At 33.8% G+C, this 14,453-nt stretch overlaps 1 protein-coding gene across 1 annotated transcript; it reads left to right on the top strand.

The window, feature by feature from the left end:
- Positions 1–2,918: 2,918 nt before the first annotated feature.
- Positions 2,919–14,163, top strand: LOC115441249 (sodium- and chloride-dependent GABA transporter 1). The gene is made up of 12 exons (XM_030165970.2): positions 2,919–3,059; positions 6,229–6,450; positions 6,867–7,138; positions 8,623–8,724; positions 9,047–9,221; positions 9,585–9,775; positions 10,514–10,694; positions 10,967–11,091; positions 11,479–11,723; positions 12,005–12,208; positions 12,662–12,829; positions 13,228–14,163. The coding sequence occupies exons 2-12, from the start codon at positions 6,380–6,382 to the stop codon at positions 13,318–13,320; spliced, it is 1,827 nt and encodes a 608-aa protein (XP_030021830.2). The 5' UTR covers positions 2,919–3,059; positions 6,229–6,379; the 3' UTR covers positions 13,321–14,163.
- The last annotated feature ends 290 nt before the right edge of the window (positions 14,164–14,453 follow it).

Below are 14,453 nucleotides of genomic sequence, written 5' to 3'. Positions count from 1 at the left end.
TATTGCTTTGAATGAAGAGACGAGCTTGCCGTTTCCCTGACGGTAAGCGATACGACCGCCCATAAACAGTAGAAAATCCATCCAACACCTTGAATCACAAAGTATTGTTTGGTATTTCACTGCGCTCGCCATCCTGAGACATGAGATGTTAAGTCTTATTATGTCCAGTAGGTACACTGGCAACAATGTCCTTCAAACGGGAACACAATAGTGACTACTGACTACATACAGCTGCTTGGCGTCAGAAATAGACATTGCGGTGATACTTACCCTGGCGGACTCTCACATATGAAAATAGCCCTACCACCAGTAAAAACATTTGAGTGCCTTAAGTTCATTTGGATTTTAATATAAAAAAACTTTAATACCCAATTCAAACTCACTCAAAACTCGCTTTCGGCTACAAATCGTAGGGGTAAGGAATATTCTTCAGCGCATGCGTGAATTTCAGGATGCTGTGTATCCAAAATGATCCTTTGTCTACAAACTGAGAATATCTGGTGGTGTGACGACGTCCCATCGTGGGAAAATTGCACGGAGAGTGGTGAGTACATATTTACTAATAATGATGCTAGTTTGATAATAAAAATAATGTCACATGTGCGCAAGGAATTTTTATTGAAAAATTTAGAGTACACCATGTATAATAATGGTTTATGAAGAATTTGTGATATATTTGAATAGTTTATAGGAATGTTATTTTTTCTAAAGTCGAAATAGTGTTATATGTGTACAGCGTATGTGCTAGTATTTATTTATTGATATTACAGAGTAAATCACAATTTATTTATGGAATTACAATAATATCATATTGCATAGTTTTGTGCGCAGTTCTTCGAAGATTTTTTTTTATTACTTTGAGTTTTAAACGTCTTTGTACTTTGGTTTAACAGTAGATTAATAAGCATATTTATTATGAAAATAGTGCCTTTTTATGAAATCCTTTTATTGCATTTACAATGCAAATGTGCAAGTGGATTAGCTGATGGTAAACGATCACCAACAAATAACCACAATAATCAACACAAACATGGATATGCTAAGGAATATATAAGAAAGGTATAATTATAGAAGGAAGGCGGCTATTTGGGCCCCCAGAAATCTCTTCAGTCTATGTCTTCACAGTTTATCAGTGATTTGTCCAATGTCCAGTAGTAATAGCACATAGAAATGATTTTCGTAAAGCGATAAGCAATGACATGGTATTCATATGCATTCGAATCGTCGTTTATTAACTTCTTATTAGGGGTTCCATATTTGCGTCGCATACTCAAGGTGACACTGAACGTAGTCACAGAATAATATTTAATGTTTTGGTGCTGTGAAATGTTGATCGTCAAAAAACTAAAGTCGACATCGTCGACGCCTTATTAACAATGAAATTGATGTGTTTATAAAATAGATATCCATATAATAATATTAGCCCTGTATTATATACGGTCCACTGCTGAGCACGGGCCTCCTCTACTACTGAGAGGGATTAGGCCTTAGTCCACCACGCTGGCCTAGTGCGGGTTGGTAGACTTCACACACCCTCAAAATTCCTATAAAGAACTTCTCAGGTATGCAAGTTTCCTCACGATGTTTTCCATCGCCGTTAAAGCAAGCGATAATTCATAAAAATACACACATAACTTTAGAAAAGTCATAGGTGTATGCCCTTAGGTTTTGAACCCGGAGACATTCGCGTCGGCAGTCCGTTCCACCCCAACTAGGCTATCCCCGCTAGAATAGATATCTAGAATATATTAATTAAACTTAAAACTGCATCAAGTCTGCATAACTTATATCTTAGTAAGTTTTGAATTAGATACCCCACGAAAGTTACGAACTTATCGCTAGCTTAATTAAAACACTTTGTATTCTTGCAAGAAATCATTTAACTTTGTTACAGTTGAATTAGTTGTTGAATTTTAAAATAATGGTGTTTCTGCAGCGAGTAAAGGTCATTGGATGAGTAGATATTTCTTATAATTATTTAATAAGATCTGCAGTAATGATTTCTTATGTTTACGCGAATTTTAGACTTCAAACTTTACGGGTGGATGGTTGGAAACTTGCAACAGTCTAGGATAATAATATAATATAAGCGGAACCCAAAAGACCGGCTGCCATACTTCAAGAGACTGTGAGCTTATTCTGTGAAAATCGGACCGTGAAGAGCTAAAATAATTTATAATTATAAAATATAAGTAGATATTGTTTTGACTTTGACGTATCGGATGACCCACATCTCACTCCGCCCCGTGACGACGAAGACTGCAGTCTTCGAACATCGTGAGAAAATTATAATACAAAAACCGCGATAAAGTCCGATAAATAATTTCACTTCCATATCAAACACTCGCGTATATATATGAAATCATTAACTATAGGAAATGTAAAAAATAGGGTTAGCAAATATGGGGGACTGTTTGTTCTTTGGGATATCTCAATTTAGGTACAATAGACACTAACAAAAGATTTCATAGCGGTTATAATTGAGACGATGGTTATACATTGGTAGAAGACAATTATGTCGATCGTGTGGCTCTACTTTTAAAACCTCTACCATTTTAATGTTACCTGAATATTTTTTGAATTATCGGACATGACACAACCTTTTACATTTAAATTTTTGAAGCCGTTCCTCTATAGACAATATATCACAGCTGCTAGGTTATTCGTGCTGTGATAAAACTGACTGAAATAATAGATTTAGAAACGTACTACATGATAGAGAAGTTACGGAAAAATCAGCCCAAAAATAATGCACCCAAAGAAACTCGAGTACCTAACAGCGACAAACTAAACCCTCGTTAACCAATCTACATGATGGAATCGTATCGTGGCCCGTAGCCGCTCCCGCGCTATCCCCATCAATATTTCCGGTGGGGGCATATACTCATAAATTCTTTCCAACACTGACAGCTGGCGAGTTCGCATCTCTAGGTGCTGCGGTTGCTAGCAACATATAGTCATTCCAGCATGCGGTGCGCTTGCGACAACACCTCCTCGGCGATATTGTGACGGCTTTCGGTCTGTGATGTGTTGTGTTGTGGATTGTGATGGTTTTTGATGTAAGTTATTTTGTGTTGAGCGAGTTGTGTTATGTCGTGTTAGATATTTTGAAGGTTTGTGTTGTGTAATGGGGTGGTAGCTGGTTGATAGGAAATATAAAGTATATAGAATGTAGACACCTGGAATTAGGTAGAAGTTCAAAAAGTTGTGTTAAATCGTCATGTTTTTGTCTGAACTGACTGTTATGCGATGGGATGACAGTTCGTGGATATAACATTAGGTAGAGAAGAAAATAGAGATCTAAAACTAGTTTCAATGTGATCGAAAAAGTATTTGTGGGTAAAGATAGTGGAGAATCATTCAGTATTCATAAAATAGTATAGCTAAAGACAGTAGATAAAAGACGAATTCACCAAAGAAGAAACATGAATGTTTCCGAAGATAATTTTGACACTTAGTATTACAATTAGATTTCACAAGTAACTATTAATGTTACAATATATCGCCAGTGAAATAAAAAGAGCAGATATTTAATTATTGAAGTAATATCTGAAGTGGCGTTGGATAAATTTACGAAGACCTTAGACACTAACACGAGTGTTCCGCATGAAAATAAAAAGCCACGCTCTATAATTTAGAAATAACTCTGAAATTTGAAGTAAATACATATAACTACAATTTAGTATGTAAAGAAAATACGCCAAATGTTGTGAAATTGATTTACTACATACTACTATTTTCATTGAAGTTAATGGAATTTAATTGAAAATTTTAACCAGGAAGTGATAATTTGAATTCGATAACAATAATAAATCCTAAGGCATCATTGTGGATATTAGTAATATAACTTCAGAAAAGGTGAAATAAATTATTAAATATAATATGTATTTATTCAAAGCAGTTTTAAATTCTAATGAAGAAGCAATTAAATTGAGTTCATAGATTTTTATTCTAAAGCTGTGAATTACGGAAAGTGTTTAAGAATTTAACCAACCTAAAATGATATTTTCAAATCTTCATAAATAGCCTTATTGTATCAAAACAAATAGATTTTGGTTAATCCTGATGTTGAGGATTTCGTTGTCTACAAAATCACAACGATATTCGGTTTATTGAATTTGGATTCTGATTTATTAAAAAATAGCCTTTGGTAAATATACCTTTACGAATTTAAATGTTCAGAGTACATAACTTTATTATTACAGTTGTTATTAATTTATATACGAATTTCTCATCCCTAATCTCATTGAATTTAAAAAATCTCTGAAAAATAATAATTGATATAAATTCCCAAGTCACTATTGAACTCAATCAAGTTATTGATATTAAATGAAACTTTGTTGATTCTACCGACGTTCAAAATATTTAATTAGGAAAGTGCTGTATTATGTCGCATTTAGTTATATTAACACTCCCTATTTCTACAAATAAATAGAGAAGGCCTAGCTGTATACACACATTAATAGGTACCTATTTTTAAGATAACGTATTCCTTATAAATTATCGCTCGCTTTAACTCTGAAAGAAGTCATCGTAAGGAAACCTAACCAAAATTTCATAACAAGAATTTAAAAGGAACATGAAGCCTGCCAACAGGGTTTAGGTCAAGTCGGACGCCTAATCTTTTCAGTAGAGGTCCGTGCCCAACAGTGGGTTAATATAGTTGGTATTTAATAGACCTTACCGATTGTTTACAAACAGCATAACGGAATTCCTGTATAGGGTCCATACCCGATGAATCATTATGCGGATACGTTTGTTATAACAGGAGCACTTGATTTAAATCGATCTGACACAAGCGAACATACAGTTCCTGGCTCGTAGGTATATTCATAAATGGTTACGCTTGTGTGAGGTGTAGGACATACAAATAGTATTATTTGTATATAAATTCCAAGTCAGACTTAACTATATCTTGAAAGATTTAGAAGAGGTATAGTGTAGTTTCATAGGTTTGTTGTGTGGTTTTTGAAAGCAAAACCCACCTTTTATTTTACTTAAGACTTTTAATTTATTTGATATTTCAATAATAATTAAAAAAAAGAACGCGGTATAGTTAATATTTTATTATGGTGAGCTAGAAACATCTCCCTATCTCACTTGTACATCAGCACTATATAGCTGCTGACGTCACAAAATCCATTGTGGTCTTTTACCTGTCATTTGTTAATAATTAGTATTTTTTTTGGAGAATAGTATTACTTTTAGGTTTTTTTATTGTTATTTTTTTAACAATAATTTTAAATGTAGAATCAATTTCACAATTACCAGGTTTATCATATAATATTCATATGTTCATTATATTCATATGTTATATGTAGGTGTGTATTTGGATTTAACTGTAGATATCCTTGTGGTGTTTCTATGTCATGCCTTTCAATTTAAATCCCTAATACATGTTAATAGAATTTTTATACCACAGGAACAATTATATACAGATCTCTTAATGATCTTTTATTAACCTTATTAAACTGATTAATAAAATTAACAGATAGCTTAGAAAAGACGGAGTTACTCTAGACTCAACTGAGATAATTGCTATTCCAGTCTTTCTCTCACTACCTTATTTAAAAGGCGAGTAGATCATAAAATAGATCTAATAATATAAACAATCCCCAAATGTATGAAGTTCTTTGTGATATAAGCAAGGATTTCGTTTACGTTCCGTCCAATTTATAGCAAGGAAGAGTCGTAAAACAAATGATTATTTTACTCGTTTTCTCAGAGAGTTCAAGTTAGTCCATTGATTTTGTTCAGTGCAAATTGTTGAGGCCTTGTCTATTTAACGTAAGGAAGCAACTTAGCATTGATTCGATTCTAATTATAATTGGATGATTTTTAAGAGTTTAATAGAGATCATTTTTAAGCGATTTTCTAAAAAGGAAGTGGTTATTAATTCGATGTGTATTTGTTTATAATTTTTGTTACTTCAGAACTCGATCATTTTTGAATCGATTTGGAATATTCTTTTTTTTTAATGAGCGGTCCCATAGTTTTTTGCTCACCGACTTAAAAATTGGTAATAGTATCTGTTGTGTAATTATTATTTTTTGCTTTTAATGATTTTTTAAGGATTAATTTTTTTTTTTAATATATTGTCACAAGGTGAGAACGCGGATGGATTCTCGAGCAAAAGACCGTCAATTTAACTTTAAGTTCTACAACACGAAGACCTGAAGCAAATATTGTCTGATAACGACATCCTATAACATGAATTTATCGTTTCAGATTCAAAATTAGCAACGGCCCAATTTCTAGTCAACGTACTTCTTTAAACATGTTGGTACATTCCACCTAAGTCAAATATAAATTGGGATAGCGGTCCAGTGTGCTGAAGAAATTTTATAAAGGTTTCGAAGAGATAAAAAGAGAAGGAGACATGGAAACAAAAAATGATTCACGAAGCGACGACATCGAACTTAGCGCGCAAGGCAGCGGTAACAAACCGAGGTAGGCAGAGAAATAGATAATTAGGAAGTTAACTGATATTCTTATGTAAAGGAGTTTCTAAGTTATTAATCATAATGACTGTTTGAAGAACGGAAAATTTCTTTAATATTTTAATGACGACGATACATCTTTCTATCTATAAATATCTCAAAGAAGATGGTTTTGTAGTACACGCTTTTGTACTTTATTTAGTTAATTAATAAGACCAAGTTCAAACAAATCTCCAACTATAATTGATACACTTAAAGTTTAGAAGGCTCGTGGAAGGTTGCCTGATGAAAATTAATGTTTTCTAGTAGCATCCTTATTCTTTAAAAAGTAACTGTCTAAACTGCTAGGAAATATTCGAAGTTGAATTATAATACATATTATCTATTTAGTTTCTGTGTTTGATTAATGGAAGATTATTTTTCCAGCGATGTCGCAGTCAAATCAAATTTACCCGAAAGAGGCTCCTGGGCCAGCAAACTCGACTTCATCCTCTCTGTCATCGGCTTGGCGATCGGTCTTGGCAATGTCTGGCGTTTTCCTTACCTCTGCTACAAGAACGGTGGTGGTGCCTTCCTCATCCCTTACTTCTTGACTCTCTTCCTCGCTGGTATTCCGATGTTCTTCATGGAACTCGCTATGGGACAGATGTTGACTATCGGAGGACTTGGTGTGTTCAAGATCGCCCCTATTTTCAAAGGTAAGTTTGCGTTTAGTAATTTGTATTATCTTAGATGATCTTAGGTTAGATACCCATCGTTTTTACTGTAAGTGCACATATGGCGTAGGAACCTGGTGCTCTTAATTTGGTATGGACTTTAAATGTTGTACCTTATTTATAGTTTTAAAATTATTAAACTTAATAAAACATTAAGGCGCTGAAAGTAAATATACAAAATGTGGGACATTTTGAGATGTTTATGAAACATTAAATAACTATGACTCTCTGTTATTCAGTTTAGCTAATGGCCCAGAAAATGTAAATGAATGTATTACTAACAACTTATCAACAAAATTAGACGCTAGACAGTCTAGGTCTCAAGCCAATGTTCTAACCGATGTAGGCCCCGGATCCGCCGTTGCGTCTCGTTTAAATTCCTCCAGTAATTGAACCTTCCTATGTGATTGGACCCTGTGATGAAAATGGTCTTGATTTTGGCAATTCTTTCATCAATGTTTCTTATTGACATAAAAATAAACATTTTATAGATAAAAAAGCTAATAATTATGTTAACGGAAGAAATATATCAGAAATTATGAAACTATGTAAAAAAAGAAATTGAATGTTGATTTCCATCAGAATTAACTGAGATTTGATGATTGGGTTACCAATTGCGCTTATTAATTCATTTAAAATTAATCGTAAATAAAATAATCAAAGCACAATATTATATATGGAGTATGGTTACTTCTTGGTGATAATTTAAGATATTTAGTTCTAAATAACTTATACGAAAAAGAAAGCGTCTAAAGTCTCAATAAAGTTTGCAGAAATATTCGAATAACGAACATTCCACACAGTCTACTCCAAATGAAAAGTTTTAACCAGGTTACCTAATTTCCCCGTTAACCCAAAGATGTCGTTTTCAAATGTACGTTTTAGGGTAATCGCTTGATCCTTTAAAGGGACCTTTCATACAATTTAAATTGTTAATCTAAAGGATTTTGTAAATGCTAAGCATTTCTTTGATGATATTAGATCTAATTTGTAACTGAGAAAGGTTATTGCATAGTTTAATCTAGACAATAAAGATTTAGGATCGATGTTTAAAATTTGGTTTTAATATTTATGTTTAGGCGAAGGTGTAAATTAATTTTTATATCCGATATTGTTCAAATACGTTACTACCTTAGAAATATTTGACATGTATTTGGAGTTTTACTATTAAAGTATATTTATATTTTTTTTTTAAGACATTGAAATCATTATTGTTCTTGATAGTTGTTACAAAAATATATGAACAAATTTTAGACTTCGATAAAAAAATACATACATCTATTTTTTTACTGATTTCCAAAAAAGAAAGTTCACAATTCGTGTATTTATAATATTACTTTACTCAAATAAACTACAAACACTTTAGAAATAAAACACAAATAAATTTAACTTAGTGATATTTAGAACTTGTTAAATTTTTTGGCTGAATTGTACTTAACACTATATTCAATTTTGTGTCTGTTCAGGTATCGGTTATGCTGCAGCTGTCATGTCCTGCTGGATGAACGTGTACTACATAGTTATCCTTGCTTGGGCCATCTTCTATTTCTTCATGTCCATGAGATCAGGTAAGCGTGTCAAAGATCCATTTGGACTTACAACAAGAAACTACGGTATAAACGTTAAAAATAAATTTAATATCTGAATGGAAGAAACTCAGATTCTTTTTGTTATTACTTTATTTATTTATAGACAGGCGAAATAAATATTTAAATGTTTGATGCACTTTTTGTATCTTAAGTCACCATTCGTCAAGCTTCTTTCGATTATTTTCATTCTTCTCGAAATTATATACTAAAATACAATTTATTGTAATACACCTTCAATTTAAAAGTAGAAACGACGCAATTTTTCAGGATATATCTATCATAAACCTCTTCGTCTTCCCAGATGTCCCCTGGAGGAACTGCGACAACTATTGGAACACAGCCACTTGCGTCAACCCCTACGATAGGAAGAACCTTACATGCTGGTCCTCGCTGGGCGATATGAGCACCTTCTGCACCCTGAACGGAAGGAATGTTAGCAAAGCTGTCCTCTCCGACCCCGTTAAGGAATTCTGGGAGTGAGTGGAATTAAAAAACATTTAAAGTTTCTCATCAACGATTTATAGAACTTTGAGTTTGTTTTCGGCTGGCTAGAAAGGATTTTATGAAGAATAATTAGATGCTTAGCTTATAATTGCGGCTCTAATACGGCGTACTGATTGATTATAATTATTATCAGTAATAAAAACTTAGTAATAGAAAAGAAAACATAGAAGAATTACTTTCAATGGTGGAAAAGGATTCATGTAATAAGTGATAATATGATTCGTGTAATTTGTTATATGTGATAGGAAAGACTTTCTAATACAACTAATAAACAAGATATTATAAGAACATGTCAAGAAATACAAGCGTGTGATATCCTAAGTCTTCTTTAACAGACGCCGCGCTCTCCAAATCTCTTCTGGAATTGAACACATCGGCAACATCCGCTGGGAGCTGGCGGGGACTCTGCTTCTCGTCTGGGTTCTGTGCTACTTCTGCATCTGGAAGGGTGTCAGGTGGACCGGCAAGGTCGTTTACTTCACCGCCTTGTTCCCATACTTCTTGCTCACTGTTCTGCTGATCAGAGGTTCGTGGAATAAATTAAGAGTATCTGTTTAACACCTTGTGTATTATATTAGCAAATTGTATTTAGTAGGTATTTTGGTTTTTATATCAAGTAACTACATATAACTAATTTGTGACTTTAGTGGTTCTTTCAACAATAAATGTGTTTCCAACTTTTGTTGCAATCTTGCGATCGTAGGGAAACAATAGCAAAACTTTCTATCTGTTAAATTACAAATTACATCGAGGTATTTTCCAGTTAAGTCTACCGTTTCTTGATATGAAAGAAAATTACACCCAATTTTAATAGGGGACCGGACTCATTTTTGTTCTTTATTATTATCAAATATTTACGTTATATAAATTATAACGCAGAAAGAATTATTTAAATCCGGTAAAAATTCAACAAGTTATAAGTCTTTTAATTTCGGTAGAAGGGGTAAGTAACAAGAAACAGAAAAGAGGCGCAATAACCACGTGTGACGTCATAGGGCATTACGACGCGTGCGAAAGAAAGAGATGAAGCGATATCCCCACTTCGCGCCCACTTCGGCACATAGTAATATTTGAAATATGAATTACTTGCTCATTTTTTAACCAATTTTAATGCAGTTTTCGCAGCAGGGTTTCTTTTTCCTATTATTAACCATTACATATAGAATAATGTACAAAATCAAACACAGGCCGGTCCCCTATTACTAAATACTTGTTAAATATAGAATTGATAGAGCTACATTTACATAAAATCTACTTTCCATAGGAATTACCCTCCCTGGAGCGATGGAAGGCATTAAGTTCTACGTAATGCCCAACATGTCGAAACTTCTGGAGTCTGAAGTGTGGATCGACGCTGTCACTCAGATCTTCTTCTCTTATGGCCTTGGTTTGGGCACACTCGTCGCTTTGGGAAGCTATAACAAGTTCACCAATAACGTTTACAAGTACGTGCAAATTTATTATTTTTTTAACACTACGTCTGCATGATAAGGCAATCAATTCTATCATCTGATAAATAGTTTTACCACCTATAATATACTTCTACTTTACATCCTGGGACCTTGTATTTGGACCTTGGATTTCATCTTGAATATTGAACCACAACAAAGCATAGATTTTGCTATTTGTATATAGAAATGAACAAAGCATAGCAGGTACATCATATTTAGGCAGACTCTCTCATAAGTTTATCTATCATACTGACGTTTATTTTCAGGGATGCTTTGATAGTCTGCTCGGTGAACTCCAGTACTTCTATGTTCGCTGGTTTCGTGATCTTCTCCGTGGTCGGGTTCATGGCGCATGAGCAGCAACGACCAGTTGCTGAGGTTGCCGCATCAGGTACTGTTATTGATATTAAAGAAATCGCAAACCTGGAAAGAGGGGCTGAGGGTGGCATTAAACCTTAATAACGGGAGACTTTACAGTATTAACCGGCTTCTATAGCCATACAATGCCAGAAAAATTTATTGGTTGCTGACTTTATAAGAAAACTTTTGGATTTTCAACCTTACAAAATATATTAGGGAGGATATAAAATTCAATCGTAAACTAATTCTGTTTTATGTAAAGCGGGACATTACTTTACTAAACTGTTTATATATCTATAAATTAATTTGACTACGCATTACTATAATAGAATACAAAATGTCTATCGATTCTGCACATATAATTAAAATATGTCCGTATTATAATAACAAAGAGCTCCAATCAATTTGTTTTACCCAGGTCCTGGCTTAGCCTTCCTCGCGTACCCATCAGCAGTTCTCCAACTACCCGGCGCTCCACTTTGGTCTTGTCTCTTCTTCTTCATGCTGCTGCTCATCGGGTTGGACAGCCAGTTCTGCACCATGGAAGGATTCATCACCGCCGTCATTGACGAGTGGCCCAAACTCCTCAGAAGGAGGAAGGAAATCTTCATCGCCATTACTTGCATCATCTCGTACCTGGTCGGACTGTCTTGTATATCTGAGGTAAATAACTTTGATGAAAACAAGGATTCTGTAATTTATGTCGAGGCAAATAATAGTAAAATAGCAACAGTCTTCGATTGAGAGAGATCGACTCGAGGGAGAAATGAGTGCTCTATCTAAAAAAAGAACCTAATATTCAAAAGAGCTATTTCGTTCTGCTACAGGTTTATCTAGGAAAAATATAAACACGGTTATTATTCCAGCTCTCTACTCCTTAACTTGCCTAGTTGAACATCTGAAATTACATAACAACATAAAAAAAATTATCAATTCATTCCCAGGGTGGTATGTACGTGTTCCAAATCCTGGACTCCTACGCCGTGTCTGGCTTCTGTCTGCTGTTCCTGATCTTCTTCGAGTGCGTGTCCATCTCGTGGGCGTTCGGCGTGAACCGCTTCTACGACGGTATCAAGGAGATGATCGGCTACTACCCCACCATTTGGTGGAAGTTCTGCTGGGTCGGCTTCACGCCTGCTATTTGTATTGTTAGTATTTTTTTTTATAATTTAAGGGTTGTCATCATTGTCTACCAGTGCATGGGTAATCATAACAATCACATAAAGTAATTGCCATTTTGGTATGTAAAGTAAGTTTTCGTCATTATGGTGGGTAAATTGCATTGGTAAATTATAATTAACTGGGTAAATATTTTAAATGCAATTAATCGCCTCAGCCTGTAATTTTTCATAAATAATGCTAGAATAGTAGAGGCATTGCAGACTCTGATAAAAGGGAACGGAAATTGAAAAGAAGAAGAGAATTTATCGGGCACCTATAAAAATATAAAACGAAACAACAACAATAATTTTCAATCTCCTAAAATCGAAACGTGCACCTTTGTTACACATTACATTTTGGCCAAGAAAAGGCAGCTGTAGTTCTCCAAATGTCGTCTAGTATACGACCTAATAAGTAAGTAACCCAACCATCTCTTGCAGAGCGTCTTTATCTTCAACTTGGTGCAGTGGACTCCTATCAAGTACATGAACTACGAATATCCCTGGTGGTCCCACGCTTTTGGCTGGTTCACCGCGCTGTCGTCCATGCTGTGCATTCCAGGATACATGATCTACTTGTGGAGAGTCACGCCTGGCACTTGGCAAGAGGTAACTTTTAGAAGATTGTATGTTTTCTAACTCTAATAGTAGTAGATGTTTCTATTTAAATTTTGATATTTTTATTTTTAAATTTTGTCGTGATTGATTATAATTTTACTTTCTCTTTACATCATATACGACGAATGTTGTTTCCATCCGTTATTAGACATACAGTGATAATGTAACTTACGTATAAATTAATATTTTTCATGATTTTGCCTATTTTTTTATTAACTTTTAAGTCCATTTGGCTTAAGCACAGTAATCGTATAAATTTGCTGTATGTTAAAATAATTAATATGAAACTTGAATTTGACTTTACAAAATGAGTACCATTACAATCATTAAGAATGTAAAAAAGACACTAATTTATATTTCTCATCAACTTTTTATCATTATAATTCCAGAAATTCCACAAAATCGTCCGTATTCCGGAAGACGTCCCGTCTCTTCGAACCAAGATGCAGGCCGAAGAACAGGCGAAACACGCACAGGCGTAGACGCAGCCAACAACAATGCAGGTCCAATAACCTACAAGATATTTATAACAGTAAGACAGATTTTTAAAGCCAATAGAACATATATAGGTAATAAATTAACTAACAATTGTCATGTTCTCTCTGTCATTAAGCCGCCATATGACAGATAGAGCGTGATATACAAAAGACGTTGGACTTGCAAAGTTAACACAGCGACTTACTTAACATCAGGATCTCAGGGAGTTGAGAATTCATTTGGAATGGGATTCAGATGTGATTATGGTTTTGTTTCATTTGCAAAATTAATTTTAAAAGTTGTTAACCACAGACAAGCTTTAAAACTTTTTAATAATCAATATGCATCAGTTTACTCTCAATTGTCATCGATATTTATGAAACCATGGAACACAATTATAAGGACGTCAGTAACGGAGTTTGATATTCTAAATATTTACGCACAATTAGCTATCATATGTGCCAATATCGCAGTATTTATAATATATTAACCTCATGATATTTAGATCCCCGACTATATAAAATCGGGCAAAAGTAGTTTATACAATATTACGGGACAAATATTTGTGGAGCGTATTTTCTATTCCCAAATATCTTTCCTGGTCCATAGTAGGACATATTCGTCTACGCTAGTCTAGATCTATGTATGTGATTTTTAGAAAATAATAATATTTAGGCCTAAGATAATTTGATGACTTTCCGTTTGAACAGTGTGTGCGTTGCGACGCGTTTACGTATGTTTACATTTTACAATTATTTATAAGGTTTAGATTTTAAGTGAAAATATATTTTAATTATTATCTGTCTTCCATTTAAATTAGTGTTAAGGTTTTTGAATTGTGGCTAAAATAAAATGAGGTTTTAATTTGATGTAGAATTTATATCGATGAAACGCTGACTTGATATCAATAATAATCGATTTAAAAAATATCGTTTCGCTAAGGTATTATGCTCTTAGTAATCTCCAATGATTTTAGTCACATTTCACTTAAATATTTAGTTTAAAATATACTTTAGTTAAATATGTTTAGCCTTGAAGGACTTAAGTGTTTATATCTATGTTTAAAACTTATATAAAACGCATTTGGACGCGTATTTTGAATCTTTATGGTGTTTTGAATATCTTAAAATATAAAGCA

This window comes from Manduca sexta, chromosome 3 (genome assembly GCF_014839805.1).
Source record: "Manduca sexta isolate Smith_Timp_Sample1 chromosome 3, JHU_Msex_v1.0, whole genome shotgun sequence".
NCBI classification, from domain to species: Eukaryota; Metazoa; Arthropoda; class Insecta; order Lepidoptera; family Sphingidae; genus Manduca; species Manduca sexta.
The sequence above is the reverse complement of the archived record's forward strand: the minus strand, read 5'-3'. Positions and strand labels throughout refer to the sequence as shown.

Excerpts from the sequence above, each read along its gene's own strand:
- LOC115441249 (XM_030165970.2), top strand. The coding sequence starts at position 6,380 with ATGGAAACAAAAAATGATTCACGAAGCGACGACATCGAACTTAGCGCG. Across the intron at positions 12,209-12,661 it reads TCACGCCTGCTATTTGTATT|AGCGTCTTTATCTTCAACTT; the intron begins GTTAGTATTTTT and ends CATCTCTTGCAG. Across the intron at positions 12,830-13,227 it reads CGCCTGGCACTTGGCAAGAG|AAATTCCACAAAATCGTCCG; the intron begins GTAACTTTTAGA and ends TTATAATTCCAG.